This window comes from Paroedura picta, chromosome 8 (assembly GCF_049243985.1).
Source record: "Paroedura picta isolate Pp20150507F chromosome 8, Ppicta_v3.0, whole genome shotgun sequence".
NCBI lineage: Eukaryota > Metazoa > Chordata > Lepidosauria > Squamata > Gekkonidae > Paroedura > Paroedura picta.
The window spans coordinates 28,548,774-28,574,683 of record NC_135376.1 but is presented as its reverse complement, the minus strand read 5'-3'; the positions used below and the strand labels follow the sequence as shown (position 1 = coordinate 28,574,683).

Below are 25,910 nucleotides of genomic sequence, written 5' to 3'. Positions count from 1 at the left end.
ATATCAATCTAGCAATACATATTAGTCAAAGCATAATTCTTTAAAATGAGGCAACTTGAACAATAACTACCTAACACTTTAAAGCAGGGGTAGTCAAACTGCGGCCCTCCAGATATCCATGGATTACAATTCCCAGGAGCCCCTGCCAGCATTCGCTTCAGTTCAAGCATGTTTTTACAATGCTGACAGAAATTCATAGGTGTAGGCCTTCAGTATTTCCAAAATCCTTGCTAACCTGTTGTCTCATAAGTCTTAGACCAGCTGTAGGGTTCTGAGATTCACTGGGCCCAGCAGGGGTCCCCCACTTTTTGAACACACCATGCCCTCCCAAACTTACCCGAAGCCAGAAGAACGCCACATTTTTATTGATGTGCTGATATTACCCAGCAAGTGACATCAGCATATTGGGGGAAGGGTTCTGTTTTGGAGGCAAAATTCTATGGTTAGAGACAAATTGTACCATAGAGTTTGGCCCAAAAGCCAGAGTGTTGCCCCCTGATGTGTGGATGTTACTTTCTGGTGAAATCAGTACACTGTGTCACTCTTGAAAAGTGCTCCCATCTCTCATTGGCAGCCCTAGCCAATTATAGTTTGGGGCCTGCCTGAGTCAGGTGATGAAAATGAACTAATCAGAGCATGCCCAGTTAGAACCCTCTTGAAAATTCCCTCATTACTCTAAGTCTCTCCCTGCCATTCCATAACTCTCTGGTTCTCATGTAGAGTCAATTATCCCATGTCTTGCTTTGGACTTGAAGATGAGGAGAAATCTGTAGGCTGTGAAATGGGACAAGTCAGACATAGTACATTTCATATATGCTGCACAGAATTAGCAAAGTATAGTTCTTACAAGGACATATTTTTCATTCAGTTATATCATTCTGTTTCTGGGTTTTATACAAATAAAACAAGACCTTAGGACTTAGGGCATTTTTTCCTTTGTTTCACACAAAATATCTGCTGTTTGGTCCTGATGCCAAAGAGACAAGGGAAACTGACTGTGCTCAGCTGACCTGCTCTCATATTCCCTAAGAAGTGTCATGGGTTAAACATAACTGTATTTTACACCAGTTCTCTGTCACCACAGAACTACCATGTCAAACATCTTAGGGACAAACAACATGTAATTAATTGAAAAAAAGTGGCTGTGGAGGAGGGGTACAATATGAATTAAGGCTGTACTAAATGGTCCTCTCCCTCCATTTCTCCTGCCAGAATTGCCCTTTCCTGTGCTGTTTTAAGCTCCCAGAAGAGAAAGAGAGGTACAATATTAATACCTTTCTTCCCTCTTGGGAAACAAAGTAGCCAGGAGGGCTTTTTCTGATCTCCCCCGGGTTATTTTTTTGCAGCTAGTCTATATCTCCAGGGTTCTTGTTGTTTGGTCCTTGAGGCACAACTTGACATATTGTCCAAGTAACTGTGTGCAAAGTTGCCAGATTTTAGTCTTTGACTTGACATTTCAGGGTTTTACTTCTGGGATTCCAGAGAAGGATTTCGATCTCAGGATGAGAAGCCAGAAAGAAGGGAGGAAGCTGTTTTCTGCTTCAGCTGCCTTGAACTTAGCAGGACAAGAGAGATAGACATATATTTAAATAAATTAATTAGATATATAATATTTCCTGCTAGCTACACACCGCAGATGATAAAGGCGGGGAGGGGACTGGTGGTGATCGTTTCTGTTAGTGAAACTATGCAGAGGGTGGCTGTGTTAAACTCCCTTTTCTCCCCAAGCATTCTGGAAAGCTCCGATCACATATCTCTGGCTGTCCTTTCTGTTTTGACCTTTGATCTGAAATGTTTGCAGTTCTGGTTTTCCCATTAACTGTTCCCTACACCACATGCTGCTAGTGAACTGCACATCATGCACACACACCCCGCCCAAGAATATTCAGAGTGACTGGCTAAAGAGTCCTCTTCTATCATGGCATTATGTCCTCAGATGATTTATTTGCAGCCAACAGGCACCGTACAGGAAATGCTGTTAGGGGACACTGAATGTTGCAATCATTTTAGGTGACCAATCAAGAGGTGGGGGAGGGGGGAGAATTTAACCCCAAAACATGAATTAATAATCCAAAGATTAAGGAAATCAAAATATAAAGGCCTAATTATTCATATACTCCACATACACAGGGAAAATAATTATACAAAAAGTACAGGCATTACTACCAAATTATTTAAAACAATTTATAGGCCCATGTGCGTTTTGGCCAAATGGCCTTCAGTAATCAAACATACAAATAATACAATGGCTCCAGACTTTAAACAAATCAACAATAATTTCAAAAAAGCTGGAGCAATCTGAAATTGCTTTCAAATCAATAACTGACTCAAGGCAGAGATAAAATGTAGAGGTCTCTTTATAAATAATCTTCTGTCCCGTTAAGGATGATAATCCTACTCTACCATTATACACTATTAGCTCCACACTGCATCTGAGATTTACTTTTTCTGGACCTTGATAGGAAGGTACATTGTAGGATTACCATCATAAATACATGTACTTCACCAGGGCTGAAGGTTATTTATTTAAGGCTCATATCTTTGGAATGAGATAACAGCTATACAGTTCCTAATTAAAGCAGACTGAGATAACTTTCTGTCACATGGGCATATAGTCTCTTCCATAGCCTTAAACCTTTACCAGGGATAGTCAAACTGCGGCCCTCCAGATGTCCATGGACTACAATTTCCATGAGCCCTTCCCACAATTCGCTGGCAGGGGCTCATGGGAATTGTAGTCCATGGACATCTGGAGGGCCGCAGTTTGACAACTTGTGGTTTAAGTGGTAGTGGGGAAACCTGATTGCTTCTTCTCTTTAGCTGGGTAGATTTGTTGGGTCTGACGCAATAGAACAAACTTTCAGTCCAGTGGCAACTTTTAAGACCAACAATATTTATGGACTAATTTTTTGTTCTATTGCTTTTTTTGTGTTATAGTTGCAAAATGGAAGGAGACTTGGCTCAATCCTTCACTGCTATCATCTATCTTCCCCTGAACTTGGAGAGGTGTTCGCCAGGGATGGGCTATAACAGGCAGAAAATGTAGAAGGCGGTCAGGCTGGCTTGGCAGCGATACACATACCTAGGATAGGAGGCAGAATCAGATGGGTAGCCATGCTGGTTTGAAGCAGCAGAACAAAAATTGAGTCCAGGGACACCTTTAAGACCAACAAAGGTTTATTAAAGATATAAGCTTTTGTGTACATGCACATTTGTATCTGAGGCTCTGTGTGTGCACCCAAAAGCTTATGACTTGAATAAAACTTTGTTGGTCTTAGAGGTGCCCCTGGATTCAAACTTTGTTCTAGGACAGGAGGCCTGGCAACAAAAGAATGACTATAGGCAGATAGTCAATACAGATTTTTTTCTCTTGTGACATCTGAAGGGATTCAGAGCAAGGCAATGAGTACAGCAGCCGGCCAGGTTCTTTCTTGCAACACTGAAGAGGGGCCACGGACCTGCTTTGCATGGAGAAGGTTTTAATCCTTGGCATCCCCAGCAAAGAAAGATCACGTCAAGTGATGTTGAAAGGACTTTTGTCACAATGTATAGGCCCATGTGCATTTCGGCAAAAGCATCATTCCCCACCACTTCAAAATAACTTATATCATGTCTTAAGGCAGTGGTCCCCAACCACCGGGCTGCGGCCCAGAGCCGGGCCGCAGCTCCCTCTCCTCGCCCCCCTGTGCAGTGAGAAACGTCCCAGGGCCAGCAAGCTTCTTTTTGCGGGGGGAGAGGGAAGCGTGGCTGCCAGCGCAAACGCGCATGTGCTGCAGGTCCGCACATGCACGTTTGCGCCATGCGTGGCTGCAAACGCACATGCGTGGCAATTTCGTGCCTGCATGCACGGACCTGCCGTGCATGCGCATTTGTGCATGGACTGCTGCGCGTGCGCAGCGCCCGGATCGCCCTCCCCCCCACCAGTCCACAGCCTGAAAAAGGTTGTGGACCACTGTCTTAAGGAATAAAAATGTGTGGTTAAAAAATAAAAAATTGCGTTTCCCTCAGCTTGTGGCTTAAGCAGAACCTACAGACTTTGATCAATGCATTTTATTTTGATTCTCTCACACATTAACCAAGGGGTGTGCTATAGCTTACCTAAATTATTTACATTTATTTTCACAACTCCTGAAAAACTGTAAACAGATCTCCATGAAAATTTTGGATCCAGACTATATTAAGGGGGGAGGCACAGAGAGAACAATAGTATAGGCATCACACAAAACCATGGTTTAATTACAGCAGATTAACTATGATTAGTATGATGGTCAGAGAATGCAGGCCAATCCATTAAGCTTTGTAATTTCATGATTGGATTACTGAAATACACCCCACTGTTGTGTGTGTGTGTGTGTGTGTGTGGGTGGGTGGGTGGCTTGAAGAAAACAGGAAACTGCAACTGGTCCAGAGAGTGGCAGCTCAATGGTTTCAAGTTGATTTTATTAGCTAAAGACAGTGATATCCACTCAGTGACTCAGGAGCCATCCGTGGCTCTTTGACATGCCACCTGTGATTCTTCTGAGCACCATCCCCCCATATATTTCACCCAAATTTTGGGAAAGTGGGCAAGTTCCTTGTCCAATGGGACTTATGATCAGAAGTTGGTTCCCACCTCGAAACAGATATTGCCATTGGAATGAGTACGCTGCAAGGTTCTCTGAGGTGCAGTGAGAAGAAAATGAAATGCCACACCAGTTGGAGCAATGAGACAAAGCAAAAACAATGGTGCAGAGGGAAGACAATTTTATTCCAAAATATTTACAACTATGCATTTCACATCAAGTTGCTACAGGACGATCTGTAGAATATAAAGGCAGCAAAGTTCCCACTACTGAAGCTGATTTATTGGAAACCTGGCCGCATTTATATCCCACAGATTCCACTGATGAATCTTAACGTGAAACACATAGCAGTTATAAATGTTTTGGAATAAAATTGTCTTCCCTCCACACCATTATATTTTCATCATTTCTTCTCCGAGATGCAGGCATGATGCCAGGGGGAAAGGAAGTGTGGCTCTTTGGGTAGAGGATAGCTACCAGTGTGGATTCCTGTCTATAGTGGAGTGCAAACCACTAGCTTAAAGGTTTAGAAATAAATATGATTTTGCCCAACCTTCTAACTTAATCATGGCTTGGACTTTGGTACTACTCTTGCCACTAAACAGGCTGGGATTCCCGTCAAGTCTCTGTGAGGGAGAAGGGGCAAAGGGAGGTGATGAAACTAGCATTTGATGAGGCAAATCATGGGAACCCTGGTTTCAGAGGCTATCTATAGTTAAAGTGTTGTATTTAAATAAACCAGGGAATAAGGCCCACCAGATAGTTCCACCGCTTCCGTCCAAACAAGAATAGCCTGCCCTAATTGTGTAGAAACTCTGTCAATCTGACAGTTCTATTGCCCTTCCTATTTGTTTCCACTGTGTCTTTGAGACATTCCCACTGAATATAATGACAGGCTTATGTTGCATGAGAAAGAAGACCTTGGAGGCACATGGAGGCCACACAAAGTGCTGCCCCTTGCTTCTCACCACTGCCAGCTTTGCTTTCCCTCAAAATGAAAGCGACATTCAGTCCCTATCCAATTGTGTAGGCTTTTAAGTTTTGCTTCACAATTAAGTGGAGTAAAAATTGGCTCAATTTTTTTCTAAGACATCTCCTAGGATTTATTCAACTCACCCAAGCATGTGCTACACAAGGCAACTCCATGTAGCCACTTCCCTGAATATAGTCGTATATGCAGCGTTCAATTGTTTAGGTAGACTGGAGGTGATGCCGGTGGTGGAATGACTGCCTTATTCAAAGAGCAGAGTTGATAAAATAAAGAAAGCCTTGCATAGGCCAAATGGTAATTCCTGTGCAGCAAAAGTTATGCTGTGTTGCCAGATGTGGGAAGTATGCAGGCAGAAATCTTCATAGGCCAAATGTGGAGCGTGTTTCAGTGTAACCTTTCTGCTGAATTGTGCAGAATATGGTTATAAACCAATAAATGTTTAACAATTTTTTAAAATATATTAAGATTAATTAACTCCCAGCCATTTGGGAAATCCTTCTAGGACCATCAAAGAATGCCAGTGTTTCACAAAACCCTGGTTGAGAAAGCCTGTTCTGAGCACATGTCAGATCCCTTTTATTAACCAGCAGATGCCATGACCTGAATAGCACATTCTCATCAGATCTCAGACGCTAAGCAGAGTCAGCAAAGATGGGAGACCTGCAATGACATGGAGACAGGCAGTGGCCAACCACTTCTGAAGTCTCCTGCCTTGAAAAACCCTACAGGGTCACCATAACTTGGCTGTGACTTGAAGGTACTTTCCACCACCAAATACCCACTGCTTGTCCCCCCCTCCTTCCCCCACAGAATTAAAGCTAAAGGACTGAAGAGAGTTAAGGTTCAGGCAGGATTAAACCTAAGAACTGTTCACAACAGAAAAAGTAATGCTTTACTACATAAGGCCAAAGGGTGGAAGGGCATCATATCCAGGTATTCTTAACTATACTTCTCCCAAAAATATGATTCTAAGGGGAGCATTCTAATCTGTCAAAGCAGAGGGTGAAGCTGCAAAAACACAGAGATTCTAAAAGGTAAAGGTAAAGGTATCCCCTGTGCAAGCATTGAGTCATGTCTGACCCTTGGGGTGATGCCCTCTAGCGTTTTCATGGCAGACTCAATACGGAGTGGTTTGCCAGTGCCTTCCCCAGTCATTACCATTTACCCCCCAGCAGCAAGCTGGGTACTCATTTTACCGACCTCGGAAGGATGGAAGGCTGAGGGGCTTTTTGCACGCCTTCAAAATAGCACAATGGTTGCCAATTGAAAACGCTACTGATTTGCTGTTTTGCACAACGTCGTCGACAATCTGCCACACACCTGAAACCAATCTGCAAAAAGCGCTTCCTTGTAGCGCTTTCAGGGAAATCCCCAAAAGTGGATTCACCCTCTGGAAAGCGATACACTCCTGCAACCAATCTGCAACACTAGCGAAAAAGACCTGTGCGTTAACATTGTTGCGGTTTCTACAAAGTCCCTCCCCCTGGCTCTCTTTTCTGATCTTCCGGCGAAGCGATCGCCATTTTTTTTTCTCCAAGCGAGCGGGGATAAATGCACCAGCGAGCCTCTTTCTGTTTAGAGGCTTCCCTGGCTTCAGTCCCTCCCCTTTAGTCACTAAGCACAAACCACAGAAAAGCCCGTTTGCTGAAGTATTTTCCCGTTATTTTTTACACATTCATTCCGCCGAAAATCGGGCCCATGAGAGGGGGGGGGATTTTTTTTTTCCACTCGGAGGGAGTGTGGCAATGATCAAACGATCAAACGACAGCTCAAGCACACTAGGCAGCTGGATGGGTCTCTCCGTTGCAACGAATCTACACAGATTCGTTGCAATGGGTCTGTTTTTTTTTAAAAAAAAACCTTTCTTAAAGGGAAAGGGGCTGTTTGGGAGCATGCTAACGGCTGCCCATTGGCTGCCAGGGGCGGGACGAGCTTGGCAATAGCGCTTCCTTTCTAGCGATTTCTGCCGAGACCGGAAGCCTGTGGGAAACGCTACAAAACGCAACTGGATTCCACTACAAAGGCAGGTATGCATAACGACGAATTCCACTATTTTAAATGGCGATTTTTCATTCAGTGACCAATTTTCTACAAAGATCCCGGTGCGTAAAGCCCCTGAGTCTTGAGCTGGCTGCTGGGATCAAACTCCCAACCTCATGGGCAGACAGCTTCAGACAGCATTTCTGCTGCCTTACCACTCTGCGCCACAAGAGGCTCCAGAAATTCTTACACCCATTGAAAAAAACTCTGGCAGATCCACACCACTCACTTTACCTTTCCTATTACTGTCAATGACTTTTTGCACCAGCAAACATAATTTTCTGACTGCACAAGTGTTCGTTTGGAACTGCAGTTTGTGTCTGGTTGCACATTAAAAGGGAGGGGGGAGCTCTACATCCAGATCTTAATAACTTCTCTGAATGCCCATTGACTTCAAGAGGGAATGATTGCCACAAAAGTTGTCATTTGTCTGCCAAATGCATTTAATAACCGGGCATGAATCCAGTCGGCTCAGAGGTTCCTTCGTAACGAGACACTTAAAATGGATTGGGAAATGGCTGTGTGCACAGCTGGCTCAACCCACGGCCTGTTTTGCAGTCCTTAGTTACCAAAATGTATTATTGTCATAGTTTCGTAATGAATGTGGGAGAGGTCACATTTTGGCTTTTTAACCAACATACTTTAGTTATTTCCACAATCAACATGGCCAAACATGACTAACGGAAGCGTAATTTCCCCATCTGTCAGTCCACCCCAGGCCTCCAAATCAATCTCCAGTATTGTTAGTATAAGAATGGCCATGTTTTCCCTCCACTCTCAGCCTTTTTGAGAGGCTGTGTATTCATGACCTTTAATTTTTTTTTAAGCCAGCCTCATAAAGAGTTCAGGAAGCTTGCACACTGTTTAATGTAATTTTGGTCAGTCTTAAAAGTAGATTTTGTTGGGATGGTTTTCCCCCATCCAGTGTGGTTACCTGGGAATTCTTTCCTCACTCTTGTAGAGGCACAGGGCTTCTTGGAGCCTTCGAAGATGGTACATCTCCCTTCTGCTACACTTTATTTTGCAAGTCCTCCAGTAATGCAAATACTGATGAATTGCCAGTGGTTTTATATTCCTTTCCCCATGGAATGGACTCAGAAATGCCTTGTTGCCAGGTGATGACCTTGTTATTAAGAGTGGGGGAATGCATACTACAGTACTGAATAACTGGATTTCAAAAGCCTATGGAAGTAATAGGAAAAGGTAAATACTCCCAAAGGGAGAACAAGACTGTTTATGCACTGGAGGTTTCATGCCGGGCTGCAGGCTGGAGTTTTAGTCGTGGCAGGTTGCCCCCCCCTTCCTGCACCCACATGGGGGAGCATTTGGCCTGGTGCACCTAATCCACCCCCTATCTGTGCTCCTGATAGAGGGATGGGGCAGTGAAGATCCCAGTGCATAAACGGTCCAACTGAAACTTTATCAAAAGAGCAGATAAGATAGACTTGACCATCATTATCGTGATGTTGCAAGCACTATTCAGTAGTTTCCCAGAAGCCTAGCAGAACTATGATTCAGAAATCAACCATCACCCCTCACAATAGCTGCTGTTGCATGGGGGACCTGGCCTTTTCCTAGCATTTCTGCATTGAAGTTTGAATGCAGAGCAAATGCAGGTCCCAAAGAGTGGATATGCTGTGGATTCACGGCCAGGAACTGAAGACACGTGTGTATTTTCCATGAAAAGACACTGCCACGCAGTAAGTGTTCTGAAGAAAGATCTATCTAATGCACTTTCCAGAACACAAGAAGAGAAAATGGAATCAGGATTAAAAAGAGGATATTTCCAGGAAATGATAGGAAATGATACCTTTTGTTTTATACAGCCAAGAATGAAGATAGCCATGCTGTGTCCCTATCAAGGAAATATATGAAATGGTTTGATGGAGAGTTTGGAGCTCTCCTTATGTACAGGGCCTTCAGCATACCCCCCAAAGTGGTACTGTATAGCAAAAGATATTACTCCAGCCACTATAACTGCTACACAGAGGAGCCACGCAGAGAGGGAATGGTACCTCTCTAAGCAAGATAGCAGACTCCCCCCCCCCCTGGTGAAAGTCTTCACTTCCACTCTCTCCTCTCACGTCTGTTACACTGAAGAACAGTTATACATATGAGTTTTGGAACTTGCATATTCTCACTGGGATGGCATGCTTGACTACTAGAAAGTATTTTTAATGATAACTGATAGAGAAAACAATGCCACAAAGGAAATGTAAATATTTTTAGATTGGTCACATTGGTGTTAGGTTGAGGTAGTTGTGCAATTTAAAATTACTGCTACTAGATTATTTACACACTGTCATCATATCCAGTGCTGAGACACTGCTCCAAACTGGGGAACCAGTATGAGATGTGAATTTTGACCACAGCCAGCCTTCACTTAGACCTTTTCCACACAGGTTATTAGGCCCAGGCCAGTGTTTGTCTGGTTGTGGGGCTAATCCCTGGTTCCAGTTGGCATTGGCACCAGCCTGGGGCCAGCCCAGAAGTGGCCTGACTCAGACCCTCGGTTGCCTCACGGCAAGGGAATGCGGATTCTCCCCATGTTCATGCCATGGGCACCATTGGGGCCTACGCTGGGTTCGGCCCATCTGGCAGGGAAGAGTCAGGCCATCCAGGGCCAGCTCCTCCCCCCACTTTGGGCTGACTATGGTGTACTGGAAAAGATACCAAATGTCCTAGGGGGCTCCATGGCACTGTGCAGCACTGCCAAGTTGCCTGGAGCATTTTTTGGCTTAGGAATGTGGTATTCCTACCATGTTCCTAAACAGAAAGAAACAGCCCCTGCTGCCCACGCATATGGTGAAACCTTTCCACCCTGGCTGCCTCATGTGGAGGAGGCACTAATCTGGGGTGGCACTAATCTGGGGGAAAATCTTCCCCCATCTGGACCCAGGAAGAGGCAGGACAAACTGCCCCATCACAAACCCCTGGCAACAGCCCAGCATAGTGCTGGCGGTATAGAAAGGGTCTTGGTCATGTAGCTGGAAAATACTTCATTTGAAAATAGCCTTTGTTTCTATGCTAAATGGCTTTTCCTTCTGTGGTTTCTTTTAAATATCTGAAGAAGAGTTGGTTGTTGTTATACCCAGCTTTTCACTACCCAAAGTAGTCTCAAAGAGGCTTATAATTGCCTTCTCTTCCTCTCCCCACAACAGAGAGAGCTCTGAGGGAACTGTGACCAGCCCAAGGTCACCCAGCTGGCTGCATGAAGAGGAATGTGGAATCAAACCTGGCTCTCCAGATTAGAGGCTGCCGCTATTCACACTTTGCTGAATTTATTGCACCAGAAGACGTATTGGCCATTAATATATGTTGAAATTAAACATTTTAGTCAGAGCTAGTCATTTGAAACATACCTTAAACGTATCAAAGAGCATTTCTGCATGGCAATCACTTTGAAATACACATACCCCAGGAACTAGAATATGGTTCCTAGGATGTGTGTTTTAAAATGCATTGCCATGCAAAAATACGTGATTCTATCAGCTTGCCTTAATGGAGAAAGTTTGCTTTTTTGGATGACTTGGGGAATCAACATCAAAAAGTGGATTAGAAAAGGCTTTTCTGTGAAGCCCCCCTGATTGCTAACCCATGTGCAAGAAATAGACAGGGTGACCTAGCAACCAACAGAAACTCGTGTCAAGAAGAGAAGCAGAAAAGGCTAATGGCAAACTGCCATGGGTGGAAAAGATAATGAACAGAAACCTTCACGAGGCCAGGTAATTGCTGCCTATTCCCAGCAGGGTTCAAATTAATTCAGGTTCCAGCCAGGTCAAGCTTCATGCTGGTGCTTTGCCTTTTTCCTGTCAGTTTTTGTGTGCGATGCTGATCTTTAAGAAAACTGGGATTTTGTTAGTTTATAGTGCTGTGGTAAGAACATGGGAAAACAGTATGTAGCCTTCCTCCAGATAAGCTCTCTTATGAGACTATTGATGAATAGGGCAGTAAAATACCCTTAAATGCAGTTATCTGTTGCAGGGAGATAGTATTTCCCCAGTATTCAAAACAACATTTTTTGCTGGAAAAAAATGTGATATTATTCTTTATGAATCTCGCCCCTAAGCCTGATCCCTGAATTCTGAAAGTCCAGTCTGATTCCCCTAAAGACCCCTGAGTTTCACCTGTTACAATCTTAGCTATAACAAACAAAACAAATCTTTTGCAAGTGGAAGTAGCCCAATCACAGTGATCTCAGGAGCTCAGAGATGTGGTGAAGGCTAGGAGAATATGATAATAGTGATTTTAATGAGAGGACACAGGCAGCCTGCTTTGCCTGTATAATTGCTGACATGAAGTTGAAGAGCCACACAGTTGCTTGGAAGATTAAATATCAGACTTGCGCACGCCCAATGGGAAAGACAATTTATAAAGTTCCTTTGATGTGAGTGAAGGAGTTCTAAGGAGTTCTCTCCTGATGGATGGCCGCCCGGTCTTCCCCCATTTGCCAGATGTTTGGAAGCCGTAGCTGGATGGCTTGAGCAGAGTTGCCTGAAACTCAACCCTTCCAAGATGGAGGTCCCATGGCTGGGTAGGAAGGAAAAAGATCAGGAAGCATGTTTGCTCAGCCTGGCAGAGGTGCAGCTTTACATGTCGCCCTCTTCCAGGAATCTGGGTGTTATCCTTGATGCCTTCCCATCAATGGAGGTGCAGGTCACCAGAGTAGCTCACCTGGCATTTTTCCATCTATGCCAGGCAAGGATACTAGGACCCTATCTGTCCTTGAAGCACCTAGCTATGGTGATCCATATGACAATCACCTCCAGACTTAGCTTCAGAAACTTGCTCCACATGGGCCTCCCTTTGTCCTTGATCCAGAAATTGCAGCTTTAACAGAATGCAGCTGCTAGAGTCCTCATAGGAACAGCTTAGAGGGCCCATATCCAACTGGTGCAGAGGCAGTTGCACTGGTTGCCAGTTGTGGCCTGGATCAAGTTCAAAGTTTTGGTGTTGACCTTTAAGGCCATCCATGGTCCATGCCACACATACCTGAGGGACCACCTATCTCCTTATGCTCCCCACAGGGCTCTTTGCTCTGTGGGTGCAAATCTGTTGGCAATAATTATCAGAATAACTTCATCTTGGTCAGTTTATGTTATATTATTATGTTATTAGGGTCAATATTTGTCACCTTTGGATGTCATTGTACATTATTATTCATGATAACTGAAGCTATATTGAGGGCCAATATCTGTTTTTAATCTACTACGTAATAAATCTATTTTTGTACATTTGTTAATATTTATTAATTTTAATTTGATTAAATTCATCATTGCGACTATCCATTTATATTTTCTTAACCTTTAGGTGCTTAATTCAATTTGATTTGGGCTAATTCCACTCCCCTTTGTTTTCTATTAAAATCATAAATGTTAAAACTAAACAGATTATGAGCAGTGACTTTGGCTGGCTATAAAAACCCTGTAATCAAGGTTCCCAAAGGGGGAAAAAACATGATAAAAATGATTATGAAAGTTACAAACACCTGCAGATGGGAAATAATTAGTCTGAAAGCCATGGGACAAAAGGAAAACAAGGGAGAAGTAGAACCTTTGCTGAAGGAGACTAAGAAGACATAATGCTGGGTTTTAGGGGAGTAGAATAGCATTTTATTAGAACTCTTTTCTCAATTCTGCTTGCAGCTAAATGCAGAAAAGGATCGAATTAGCAGTGCAAAGACCCATTATGCACGGGGGTTTTAGCGCACATTCGGGGTGGAATGGCGGCGACTAAAATCACCGATAACGCACGGAGCCGGCTGCAACCGGCCGCAGCTTCGGTGCATGCCGCCGAAAAAGCCGCGTCAGTGAAACGTGGAAGAAAGCGCAGCTTCCGGGTGACCGGGGCGCAACCAGAAGCGGCGCCCGGATCGCCGCGTGCATAATCGGTTACTCTGGGTTTTGCTGCTGTCGCGCCCCGCCCTGTGCATAACCGGAGTGCGTCGCGTCTTCCCCCTCCGCGTTTTCCATGTGACCCGAAATCGCCGTTTCAGCGGCCATGCATAATGGGCCAATGAAAGGCTGTAATTTTAGTTTCTCTACCCTCCCTGCTCCACTGGGAAAAAAAGAATATTTTAATGTGTGTTTATCCATGTCATTAAGAGCCTCTTGTGGCGCAGAGTGGTAAGGCAGCCGCCTGAAAGCTTTGCCCATGAGGTTGGGAGTTCAATCCCAGCAGCCGGCTCAAGGTTGACTCAGCCTTCCATCCTTCCGAGGTCGGTAAAATGAGTACCCAGCTTGCTGGGGGGTAAACGGTAATGACTGGGGAAGGCACTGGCAAACCACCCCGTATTGAGTCTGCCATGAAAACGCTAGAGGGCGTCACCCCAAGGGTCAGACATGACTCGGTGCTTGCACAGGGGATACCTTTACCTTTACCTTTATCCATGTCATTACATCACGATTTTTTTTATAATGATATTTTTATTTATTATTATTATTTATTTAATTAATTTATTAACCACCACTCCCGAGTGGCTCATGGCAGTTTACAAAAGTCCTCCATTAAGACCCCCATTAAAATGGACTATCACAACATCCACAACAACAATCACAGCAGCAAGATGGCGGAACCCTCAACCCCCCCCCCTTACCCTTCTATGAGAGGGAGGAGAAAGGAGAGACAAGCCAGCTTTTGTTGTTGACATCAGGAGGACCCCAATTGCTCTTCCTGCAAAACAACAACAACAAAAAACACAACAAGATAATAATACTGGTTCAGAATGAAGCTGCACGGGGCCTTATTGGGACCCAATGCAGGGCTCATATTATGTATTATTTGTTTTAAAAACATTCTTCCAGATCTTTTTAATACTTGTTTATCACATCATCTTGTAGTAAAGGAGCATGATTTAGTCTCCATCTTCCCTTTGGTTTTCTGTTCCAAACTACCTCTCTAGGATAGTAATAGAAATAATAATAGATAACAAAAATACAAATACAAATAAATAATCTGCAAATATTTTCAGCTGAATCTCTGCTTTATCTAGATTCCTTGTTAGGTTGTTTTATCTCCAACCATATCTATTCTTGAATAAGTTTGATATCTATCGGAACAAAATGTGAAATCTCTTTTTGATGGTTGATCTTCCTGGCGTATTCGAATTTCAGCATTTCCAAGTACTGGAGTACATTTTTGATAGTTTCCTGCAATTAGGATTTCTAGATCTATCTTCTTTGGATATAAAACTCTGTTCATGTCTCTAGAAACCATTATATCGTCATATTGAATTGTAGTATAGTTTGAAAAGAAAACTCTCAACAAAATTTAACTTTGGCATCGTTTGGCACATATATCATTGCTAGCATACACTTGTTGCCTTCTGGAAGTCTCAGTTTTAAAATTAGGTATTTTCTTTCTGGATTGTGAATTGCTTATATAAAATGGGGGTTCCTTTTGCTTCTTTTGCAGTGTCTTGAGTTTTCTCATGCGTAGGTGAGTTTCTGAATATAGAACAAAAGTCCTACATAAAGCTACAATTTTAAAGAGGGAAACTGAATGGTTGAACCACTTTCTTTGCCAACCCTTCATCTTTGTGAAACAGTTATAAGTGGCTTGAAAATACTGTACACCCTTCAGGAAGTTTTAAAAAATTGTAAGCAAGTGTCATATTACATTCTATTCTCCTCTTTCCCAATATACAAAATATATTATCATAAACTAAGACATTAGAGCACTAGGACAAAGTTTCCCAACATGGCAAAATGAGGCTTTCTGAAAAGACAGAGAGGGATGATTTTGACGAAGTTGGCCCTACTCCAGATTACATCAATTGAGAATCTCACTGCTGCATGTTTACATTATTCTCTTGGCTTTCTACTGGTAGCGTTCCTTTCTCCTTTGTGCTGCACAGCCTGTTCCACTGGGGACTTCTCCCTTCCTGTTTTCTATCGTCCTTCCCGGTGCACGCCTTGTGAAAGGGTTTTTCCCATAACAACCTAAAGTGTTGCAATAAAAGCTGGCTTACTGTTAATATTAGCAAGTCAAATACAAATCCCACAAATTCTAAAACCTATCAAATGCACAAAGAACTAGCTAGGCTCTGCCACTTAGATTTTTATTATTTTTTTAAGTCCCTCACTTTTTCTTTATTGCCTCATATAAGAAAGGGTTGGGATGGGGAAGTGTAACCTGGCCCATTTATACTAGCTGAGTTTCTGACCCATCAAAATGATCTACCCATCAAAATGATTTTAGCCTGCGGGGTTAAGTCCTTTGTAATGGTTCCAAAGAAATGTCACAAATAAATCATCAACATAAACCACACTGCCTACAAGTGTACACAGTCAATGGGACATTAGTAAGCCCTTTGTTACTAAATTTAACAATTTCACAGGTTAATCTAAAATGACAGATACCACCAGGTCATATCTTACCAGGAAATATTGTTTTAATTTTTTTTAGCTAAATCTCCAAAGGCAACTTTAAAAGACACAGACTTGGATCTATGAATAAAGTGGCGCCTGCAGAGCGGAGGTTTCCTGATTTCTCCTTCAGCTGCAGTGCATTGAGCCCCACAAAATTCTTCTCCTGAAGGGTATCAGGGGACCTCATGAACAACACAGATGATAATTTGAGCTTCTGCAGCTGGAGGAGGGAATAGGCAGAAATGGTCCCCCAATGACACTGATGTCCTTCTGTTGTTGGAAATAGACCATAGAATACTTTAATTTGTTAGCCTTTCTTCTCTGCCACTGTCAAAGAAACGGTTTGCTAATGTGTTCACAGGAGATGGCTACTCAGATGCTCAGATAATTCTGAAAATACTGACAACCTGGAAGAAATCAGTCAAATGTCAATTAATATTCCTAGGTGTCCTACCAATGAGGGATGACTTAGGTGGTTGAACCCTCATGTTCTGTTCACCAATTACAAGCAGGCATAGCCTGCTCCACCCCCCCCCCCCCCAAAAAAAAAAACATCCTTAACTTTGGAGTAATAGAATCAGTTTCATTTGCTGCAAATGGAGAAGCAACTGCCAGGCAAAGGAAATCAAAGTTATAGTTGCTGCAAATATGTTTATCAGTTGCTGGAGTTGTACAGATGATGACATCTGTGGTGTAGCTCATGTGATCAAATGTGTCCAGTGCTATGCTTCTTTGTCCAGTATGCTCCTGCAGAGGTTGCAGCACCCATGCCAAAGGGCTCTGATTCTTTATTTAAAAATAAAACTATACCTTTTAGTCCTCATGTTCTATTATTGTCCCTGCTCCTCTACAAAGACAAACTTAAAATTCCATTCGGCAGTTTACCCACAGAAATGTAAATCCTTCTGCTGAGGGAAGTGTGTTGTGGGATTTCAAACAAGAGATGTGTTATTCATAGGCTACAGAATAGGGACAAAGTTCTACATGTTGTGAGAACTGTTGGATTATTCCTACTCTCCGTTTCCTGTTGTTCAACCAATTTTTAATTCACAAGATAGCCCATGCTCTTACTTTAAAGGTAAAGGTATCCCCTGTGCAAGCACCGAGTCATGTCTGATCCTTGGAGTGACACCCTCTAGTGTTTTCTTGGCAGACTCAGTACAGGGTGGTTTGCCATTCCCTTCCCCAGTCATTACCGTTTTACTCCCCAGCAAGCTGGGTACTCATTTTACCGACCTCGGAAGGATGGAAGGCTAGGGCAACCTTGAGCCGGCTGCTGGAATCAAACTCCCAGCCTCATGGTCAGAGCCTCAGACAGCATGTCAGCTGCCTTACACCCTGCACCACAAGAGGCTCTCATCTTACTTTACAAATGCTAAATATACTCAGAAACCTTTCGTGAGGGATTTTACCAAAGGCTTTCTGAAAGTCAGGTATATTAAATGTTTGTACAGATAAATGTTAGGGCAGACTAAACTACTTGTCCTTGAAGTTATGGCAAAATTAACGATCTTTCATGGTCCTGATTACTAGAACTGCAAGGCCATTCCCCTCTAAAACATGATACTTGAAGTTTTAGAAAATCGACACACATAGTATAAAATATGTGGGTTCAAGAACCACGTGCCACTGGAATTGTTCCAGCTCTTTAATCATGGGAGTACATGATATAGAAAGTACCAAGACTTCACTCTACTAAACCTCCCAGAAAACTCCCAGAAAAAAAAATACATTCAGAGAACAATGGAGTTGGCCATGGCAAGCCATTAACTCAGAACCCCTTGATTGATTTAAATGGATTGGCTGTCACAGTGGCTGTGACAGTGTCCAGGTCTATCCTCTCCTACCGTGGACCATGTGCTCCGTCCTCTGTTGGATTTCCCGCGTGCCCACATACACAACACATATCATACAAATAGATGTTCTGGTATAGCTGAGGTCTTCAGGATTTTTTTGAATACCATACTGATCTTGGCTATGCACGGGGAGCATGTGACTGGAAAAGGCACCAAAATAAGAAGGAACAATGGAAGGGGCTGCTCTAACCCTTTCTCCACAATCCATTTTCCACTCAGTCAATGCCTAAGTTGGTCTTCACTAATTCATACACTGCATATAAACATGCATTTGAAGCCTGGGGGGAAGCAGCTGGAAGATGAGTTTGGGCTAAATCTCAACCATTCAAAGAAGTTTAAGGAACCTTGATATCTCCTTCTCATTTCTTTGCTTTGCTCAGTCATATCTACTTTGAAATAGTCCTTTGTTATTTGCATGTGTGTGTAGAACTTTGTCCCTAAAAGGGATGTCTTTCTCTCCTGTAGCCTATGTCTAAAGTTATGCTAGTTGTTAAGCTCCATTGTTAATTGTTTTGCTTTCCTGGTCTTAAGCTATGTTCCATTTTCTTGGTTAAGTATTAATATATATGCCAAAATTCTAGACTAGTGTGGTCTTCTATTGTGCCTTGTACAGCTTAGGCATTTTATTACAATATCTCTTTTGTGTGGACTGGGAATCTGGAAATCCCCAACTTGAGTAAACGAAGGAAGGATAGGTTTCATGGCAAGTTAAGATATTTTTACCTGCCTGGCTATAGCTAGATAGTAAAATAGTGGCAGTTTAGACCAGATTAATAATTTCCAGTTGGTCAATTCACTTATCCTTACATGTTAAGCTTTACTGAAATATTGTGTCAGAGTGTGGAAAGAAAGCATGCTTATAAAGATCAGTCACTGTAGCTCTGATGCTTTCTAAATACTGTATTTTGTAAATATTGTAAGCCACTGAACTCAAGTTGAAAAGAAGGGTATTAAATCCAGTAAATAAACAAACAAGAAATTGCGTACATGTTTCTTGGTTTAATGGGACACAAGGTTATTTATTCAGGATAGTAAATATCAAAGTGGATTGTGAGGAGTTCCACAAACGCTGCTCCAAATTAACTTTAACTTAAGTATAAACCAATACACATTGGGACAAAGAAATGCTAACTTGACATCAATGGGATATGAACTGGCTTTGACTGACCAGAAAAGAGCTCTTTGACATAATGGAGAGTTCAATGAAAATGTTGACCCAGTTTGCTGTAGTAATGAAATGACAGTGGAGAAACAAAGATTTATAGAATTATGTATAACAGAAAAATAGAATCCCCCCCCCCCGCTTTAGAACTCAAGAGCACTTAATCGAGTTGAAGTAAGGTAGATTCATGATTTATAAAAGGAAGCACTAGTGGTTTGTGGAATTCACTGACAATGGCTTTAGTGAAGGTCATTCACTTTAAAACAGGATTAGACAAATTCATAGTGGATAAGCTTATCAATACCCATGGTGACTCAACTGAACAAATTAAAACTTGACAAGTCACCAGGTGTTTATGGCTTACATACAAAATTTAAGGAATTAAATATGAATGTTGTAATAATAATATTCAACAGAAAGACCAAAAGGGAACAAAAACCCAAACTGAAAGATCAAGTTAGGAACCCAAAGATTGAGCAAACTGAAAATTAGAATACATTACATATATTGATTGTCCAGTGCACCTCAATAGGAGAGCCAGCTTGGTGTAGTGGTAAGGAGCGCGGACTTCTAACTTGGTGAGCTGAGTTTGATTCCCCACTCCCTCACATGTAGCCAGTTTGGTGACCTTGGGCCTGCCACAGTACTGATAAAGCAGTTCTGTAATATCAGGGCTCTCTCAGCCTCACCCACCTCACAGGGTGTCTGTTGTGGGAGAGGAAAGGGAAGGCGACTGTAAGCCGCTCTTCTTCTTCTTCAACTTCTTCTTCTTGAACTACAAACAAATGTATGTGTGTACTAGCCAATAAATGTATTTTATTCTTATTTTCAGTTTGTTCAACCTTCAGGATCCTAGCTTGATAATATTCAATGCCACTAAAACTGGTCTAACTATGAGAGGATTAAAATTTTATACATATACTATAACAAGCCCTAAAGAGGCTTCAACAGACAGTAGTCTGTTTATAAACCCTAGAGAAGGTTAACAAATCTGTGACCAAGAGTGACTGTGCTTCCAAAAAGCTTTTGCAAATTCCCTCACCAAAAAAACTTCTGAGAAAACTTAAAAGATATGGGTTAAGGAGCTAGATCTTCTCATTTATCAGAAATCAGTGGATTGAAAGGAATCAGAAAAGTCATGAACAGTTACTGTGGTTAAATATGAGTTCATACTCATTTGAGATTAAACTAAAATATCTCACTGATAGAGTCTGATTTCACCAGAATACAGATCTTGGGCTTATGGTAGATAGCTCAATGAAAAATATCAATTTAGTGCATGACGGTGGTAAAAAAAAAGCACATTCCTTACTATAATATAAGAAAGCAACTGAAAACAAGATGTTAGGATACTTTACGGGGGGGGGACTTTAAAAACTGGGAGATTTTAGTTTTTGAAGATTAGACTCTACAACGTTTTTAAAAAGTGGTTAGAGAGAACTCTTTCTCTTCTTGGAAAATGCTAGAATTTGTGGAGTTCACTGCCCTCGGTAAAAGGCAGCCATAAACTTAGATTGTTTATCTAAGGGGATTACAGAAAACCATGTCTCAGACAGATTTCTGAGGACGTGGGATAAACAAATGGGCCATCAAAATATCAGTCATGGTGGCTTAAAGGGACTTACATGTTCAAATGTAGTATAGTTTGTAGGGGAATGGGCAGCACAGAGAGGGGCTTTATGTCTTTGCTGTGGACTTAATGGGCTGGCTGGCCATTGCTGAACTAAAAGGACCATTGTTGTAATCTAGAAGGACTCATGCTTTTATGTACTCAGTCTTATTGATTTTCCTCTTCCTGCCCCTGATTAACTCAATGACATCACAGGTTGTTTCTACTTCCTCTTCCCTTCTCTCATCTAGAAAGATAAAACATTCCCCCAGTTACCTAGTGCTTAAATGACATAATCAAGTCCATTTACCAGTTAGTTGTATGCTCAGGTGTAAGTTCTTGGGGATTCCCCACAATTGCAGAATGGAACACACACCCTTTGGTAAATTCCCTGAGATCTCAAGTAGCTTTTATAAACAGGATTATTGGAGCTCAGTTGGTCAGATTGGAAGAGCCACATTTTATAGCAGTATGGTATTGACTGGCAGGAACAAAATGAACTTGGCCCTCGGTATTTTGCTTGGCTTGTTGCTATTCTTGGATACTGGTGAAGGTGAGTAGTATTTCTGAAATGCTCCTATTCAATAAATCCCTATAATGCTGGGGTATACAAACTGAAGCATGAAACAGAAGATTCTCTAGGATTTTAAAAAAATCAGAATATTCTTTGAAATTCTGCAACGTTCAAACAGTGGAAAACTGTCCAAAAAGTATATACTAGGCAGGGCAAAAAATTTAAATAAAATTTATACTCATTCCTAACTGCATATTTCTCAATTCCAGCCCAAAGTAACCAAGATTGCTGCCTCTCTTATACAAAGGAACCTTTGCCTCCAAGGATTATTACTGGATTCACAAGACAGTTTTCCAGTGAAGTTTGTGACATCAATGCCATAATGTAAGTTAAATAAATGAGAAAAAATTGTGAAGGATATGAAATAACTCTAGTTATAGCAGTGAATGATAAAATAATATTTATCCAGAATTCTGTTTAGCCCTAAAATGATAATCAAAATTCATTTAACAAATTCTCCAACAGCCATGCAGTCCATGTAATGCTATTTGTGGAAGGCCCTGATTCCCCATATTGCCAGTGATCCTTAAGATGTGAGAGCTCTGTTTGTAGTTTAACCTCTTTGGTATCATTTTAAAACTTTTGGTTATACTTTATAGCTGCATCATACTTATTAGCATTTTAGTGTCTATCATTTCAAGAGTCACATTATTGTTCTCTACAAAAAAGTTGCATGGAGGACATTCACGTGATTGCATATATTAATTGCTCGGTAACAAGCTGTTGTTCATTTGTCGTATGGGAATTTCAAAGAAGTACTTCCATTCCAAAGAGATCATTTCCCAGTCCTCAGACCATATTGGGAAAAATCCAATGTAAAGTGGGGACACTTGTGATTTTCTACCCAGAATGTGCAAATGTTATTAGAAAACATTGATGACATGAACTGTACCAATTTTGTGAAGGTTTTAAAAAAATATATTGTCTATATAGAGGGGGATTTTAAAATGTTTGTCCTGTGTGATACTTTCTCCCCATAATACTTACTAAACCACAGCTAATTGTTCACCTTGCACCATGCTGCCTTTTCAAAAATAAGGGAGAAATTGTTTAGGAAAGTATATTCCCAAGTAATCTTACAAAAATAATTATTTGTATTATTATTCTGTTTTAATTTATAGGCTGCCTCTCCCTGCAAGCAAGCTTACAACATATATTTTCAGCTAAAAACATATTTTAAAACATAATACATTAAAAACTATTGGGTTGCTGTTCCCCCATAGCTCCACTGGCCATTCTGTTCTGAGCTATTCAAGGAATGAGTAAAAGTCTTTTATCATTTTCATTCTATGCTATAAGTAGGCACCATGCTACAAGCCTTGCATAATGGGTTAATCCCAGCATAGTGCTATATGTCAGATCAGTTTTTCTGTCTTTGTGACAACACCCAAACATTTTCAATTTGATTTTATTGAGCAATACAAAGACATCCCCGCCCCTGTGCTCTATTTGTAAAAGTCCTGTAAAAGTTTTTTTAAATTAATAGATTCTGTTTTTTCCTACTGTGTAGCTTTCATCTTAGAAAAGGACAGAAAGCTTGTGCAAACCCTCAAGATGGCTGGGTGAAGAAGCACCTCTACCGGCTGAGGTAAGTTTCCTTGGCAAAAGTATGAAAACACCCTGTTATCAACCAAACAAATTGATTCTCCTTCTGTCTGATCTTTTCATTGTCTAACTTTCACAACCATAAGTGGCTATTGAAATATGATAGATCTAACTAATCTACATTTGGTAGTCAGGCTTATTATGTTCTTGCTTTTCCATGTTCAGTTCACGTTTGTCATTGCTGAGTGACCCAGAGCAATCATGTTTTATTTCTATACTGCAATCACCAGTCTCATCAATTTGTGATCCACGAAAAAATGAATCTCTTTACCATCAATTGCTATTGTGATGTCTGTTTTTTTGCAGTGGCCATTATTTTTGTCTTTTTAGCGTTTAAGAAACGGCCAAATTTCTTGCTTACGTCATTGACCTTTGTAATCAACTGTTCTAGGCCTTCCTTAGTTTCCAGTAGGAGTAAACAGCACCTTAAGCTCTCTTTTGTGGTAGGGGTGGTACATCCTCCTAATGCAGTTTATCCTCCTAATGCAAAAATACCTAGCAGTAAGGTCTGCTTTAAGTGATGAAATGTTATTATTTTTCAGCAAGAAGAGGAAAATGTCTAAGAAAATGTCCCGGTTACATGGTTTCTGAAAGGGAGCAAGAGGCAGAGCCCCATCAATCAACCAACCTAAAAGAGGCTGGGATTCTTCCATTGTACACTCTTGTGTGCTTGCCGACTGCTAATCCCTGGATTGTCTGGAGCCTTCAAAGGTGATTCATATTGCATCATTAACTGTAAACAAAGCATCACTTAAAAGCTGTTTTGTTCACTTACATTGGGTCACATTTTGTGGCTAATGGATATTTAAATTGTATAATATACAATATGTGCCCTAGTAAAGAATGGCACCCATACCTTCTGTCATGTGATCCACATGTCATTGCCCATCACCATTGCAGGCCAATGATATTACAATGTGTACTAATGGTCATTCTTAATATTTGGTTGCGTATTACTGAGCCTAATGTTTTTTCTTACTTTTCATATAAGAAATACCTATGTATTCATACTTTTGATAACTAGCTATATAAGAGTGTTCATGCAGAAATACTAGATGAATGTAACAGAAGTATTTATACTGGAACATATTTGAAGATATTTGAAAGAGACTGAAATATGAACAAATAAACTTTTTAAAACACTATAGATTTATTCTTTATTACGAATTCAGAAATTGAAATGCTACCTTAAATAGGTCTGCTTGGAATCTTACTGGGATCTATATATGAGGTTTGCTCCCAGGATATTAGGATTACTATGTTAGATCTCAGAAGATGCCCATAATGTCCCCACCCAAATCCATGGGATTACTAAAGTGCCCTTTTCCATTTGTGCATTCATTATGATCAGCACTGCTCCACTGACCTATAAGTCCTGTTCCCTCCTGCTACCCCAGGGGCTTTTCTCTCCCTCTTTTTGCTCAACCACTGCCACCACCTGGTCTTTGTAGGAAATACCTGTTGAGAGGACCAGGTCTCCATTTGTATCTCTAAACCCCGGTTGGGTATGGCTTGATACCCCCGCCCTACCTTTCTGTCAAGTTAGAAGAACACTTTTAAAAACTAAAGGTGAAGGTTTTGCTCCAAAGAAATGTGCATTTCTCCACACCTTCCAACATTCCACAGGTGAAAATAGGGATTCTCTTATGTCCTTATAATACCACTCTTCTTATAATGAGGATCACTGAACCCTGTTCTTATACTTTGCTAAATTTTTTTTGCTACTCCAAACTGCAGCATAATGGCATACTTTAAAATAGTATGTAGGAACATTTAACACACCACTTAATATCACAATAGCTCTAGGTAGATTCCCATGAGCCAGGTGATGCAATCAAAATTTAGCAACCCAAACTATCTGAGTGGCTTGGCTGTTGGTGCATGGAGTAGCAGGGAAGTGGTGTGCTGGCATATTGTTTCCATGTGCATTTACACACCTATGCATCAGAACTGAAAAGTGTCTGCCTCTTGCAGTTTCATCTTCCAGATTCCCAGTATTTAACACCTCCTTGCAAAGTCAAAACAGGACCAATGTTTTACCAAGAACAGGTCTCAGAAAATGAGGATAGTCTTTAATAAATAAGGTCCCATTTCCTGTTGCTATTTAGATCTGTTACTCAATGTCTCTTTCCACTTTGAAAGCATCTCTCTCTCCATTCTGCCTTTATTGCCTGAAGAGCAGGGGGTAGGACTAGATGGCCTGTGTGGCCCCTTCCAACTCTATGATTCTAAGATCATGAGCAGCAGAAGTACATGCACAGATGTGTTATTCTAGATAGCCATGCAAAAATACCTAGCAGTAAGGTCTGCTTTAAGTATATGAACAAATAAAAAAATAAAAAAGTTGCCACAACCACTTACTGCATTCAAGCCTTCCTTTCCACCAGCTTAGAATTTTACCCACTGCACCAAGACCTTAGAGTCCTCATGCTTAGGATATCGGGGGAAAGACCCCAAGAGAGTAACAAGAATGCCTCAGCTGAATGATACCTGTAAAAAATAATGGCAGGATAAAAGACTTTCTAGTATGTAAATCCACTTGAATGGAAGGTGCATTAATGTTGCTGCTCAATCTGATGAGTGGACTGACTTCCTCATAAATGGGTTAGAATTTACAGAAGCTGCTGAGCAGGCAACCATGCCAGTCTGCATAGTCTCTTGATGTGTAGATGAAGAGCAAGTATAAGGAAGACAGGTGAGGTTGCCTTTGACTTGAATGCCATGACCATAATTACTTGGAGTGATGTGTCTGAGTCCACTCGTGCAATAGGTCTAATGACTGCATGCTGCTCTGCTTGGTTTGGCCTCCATAAACTGTATGAAGACAGCAGAGGGAGGGCGCAGCATACGTTGAAATATACAATGCATGGAATCGGGTGGGTTGTTTCAGTATTCATCATTTCTACATGCCAAACTAGAGTTTTCTAGAATTGCAGTGAGAGGCTGATTCATATTTTATGTGGCAAATGTTCTTTTTGGTCATGGTGCATTGTATAACTTTTGTAGAAGATCATAAACAGATTTTTTTTTGGGGGGGGGGGAGTCAATACATCCTAAGCAGCCACGACTGGGTATGCCTTCCTAACACATTGCTACTACTTATTTCCAGACATGGGGAAAAACATATCTATACCCATTTATA

General features: G+C 41.5%; 1 protein-coding gene across 2 annotated transcripts in view; it reads left to right on the top strand.

Annotated features, from left to right (window-relative positions):
* CCL20 (C-C motif chemokine ligand 20) overlaps positions 1-23,904 on the top strand; it is a 30,103-nt gene extending 6,199 nt beyond the window's left edge. Inside the window, exons 1-4 of one of the 2 annotated variants that reach the window (XM_077348856.1) lie at positions 21,013-21,142; positions 21,373-21,487; positions 22,674-22,751; positions 23,311-23,904. In XM_077348856.1, the coding sequence (XP_077204971.1) occupies positions 21,061-21,142; positions 21,373-21,487; positions 22,674-22,751; positions 23,311-23,359 (324 nt within the window). In that variant the 5' untranslated portion in view covers positions 21,013-21,060 and the 3' untranslated portion in view covers positions 23,360-23,904. Of the gene's footprint in view, positions 1-21,012; positions 21,143-21,372; positions 21,488-22,673; positions 22,752-23,310 lie in introns of those variants that run through there. The other variant, XM_077348857.1, reaches the window with a different exon arrangement.
* Positions 23,905-25,910: the final 2,006 nt, after the last annotated feature.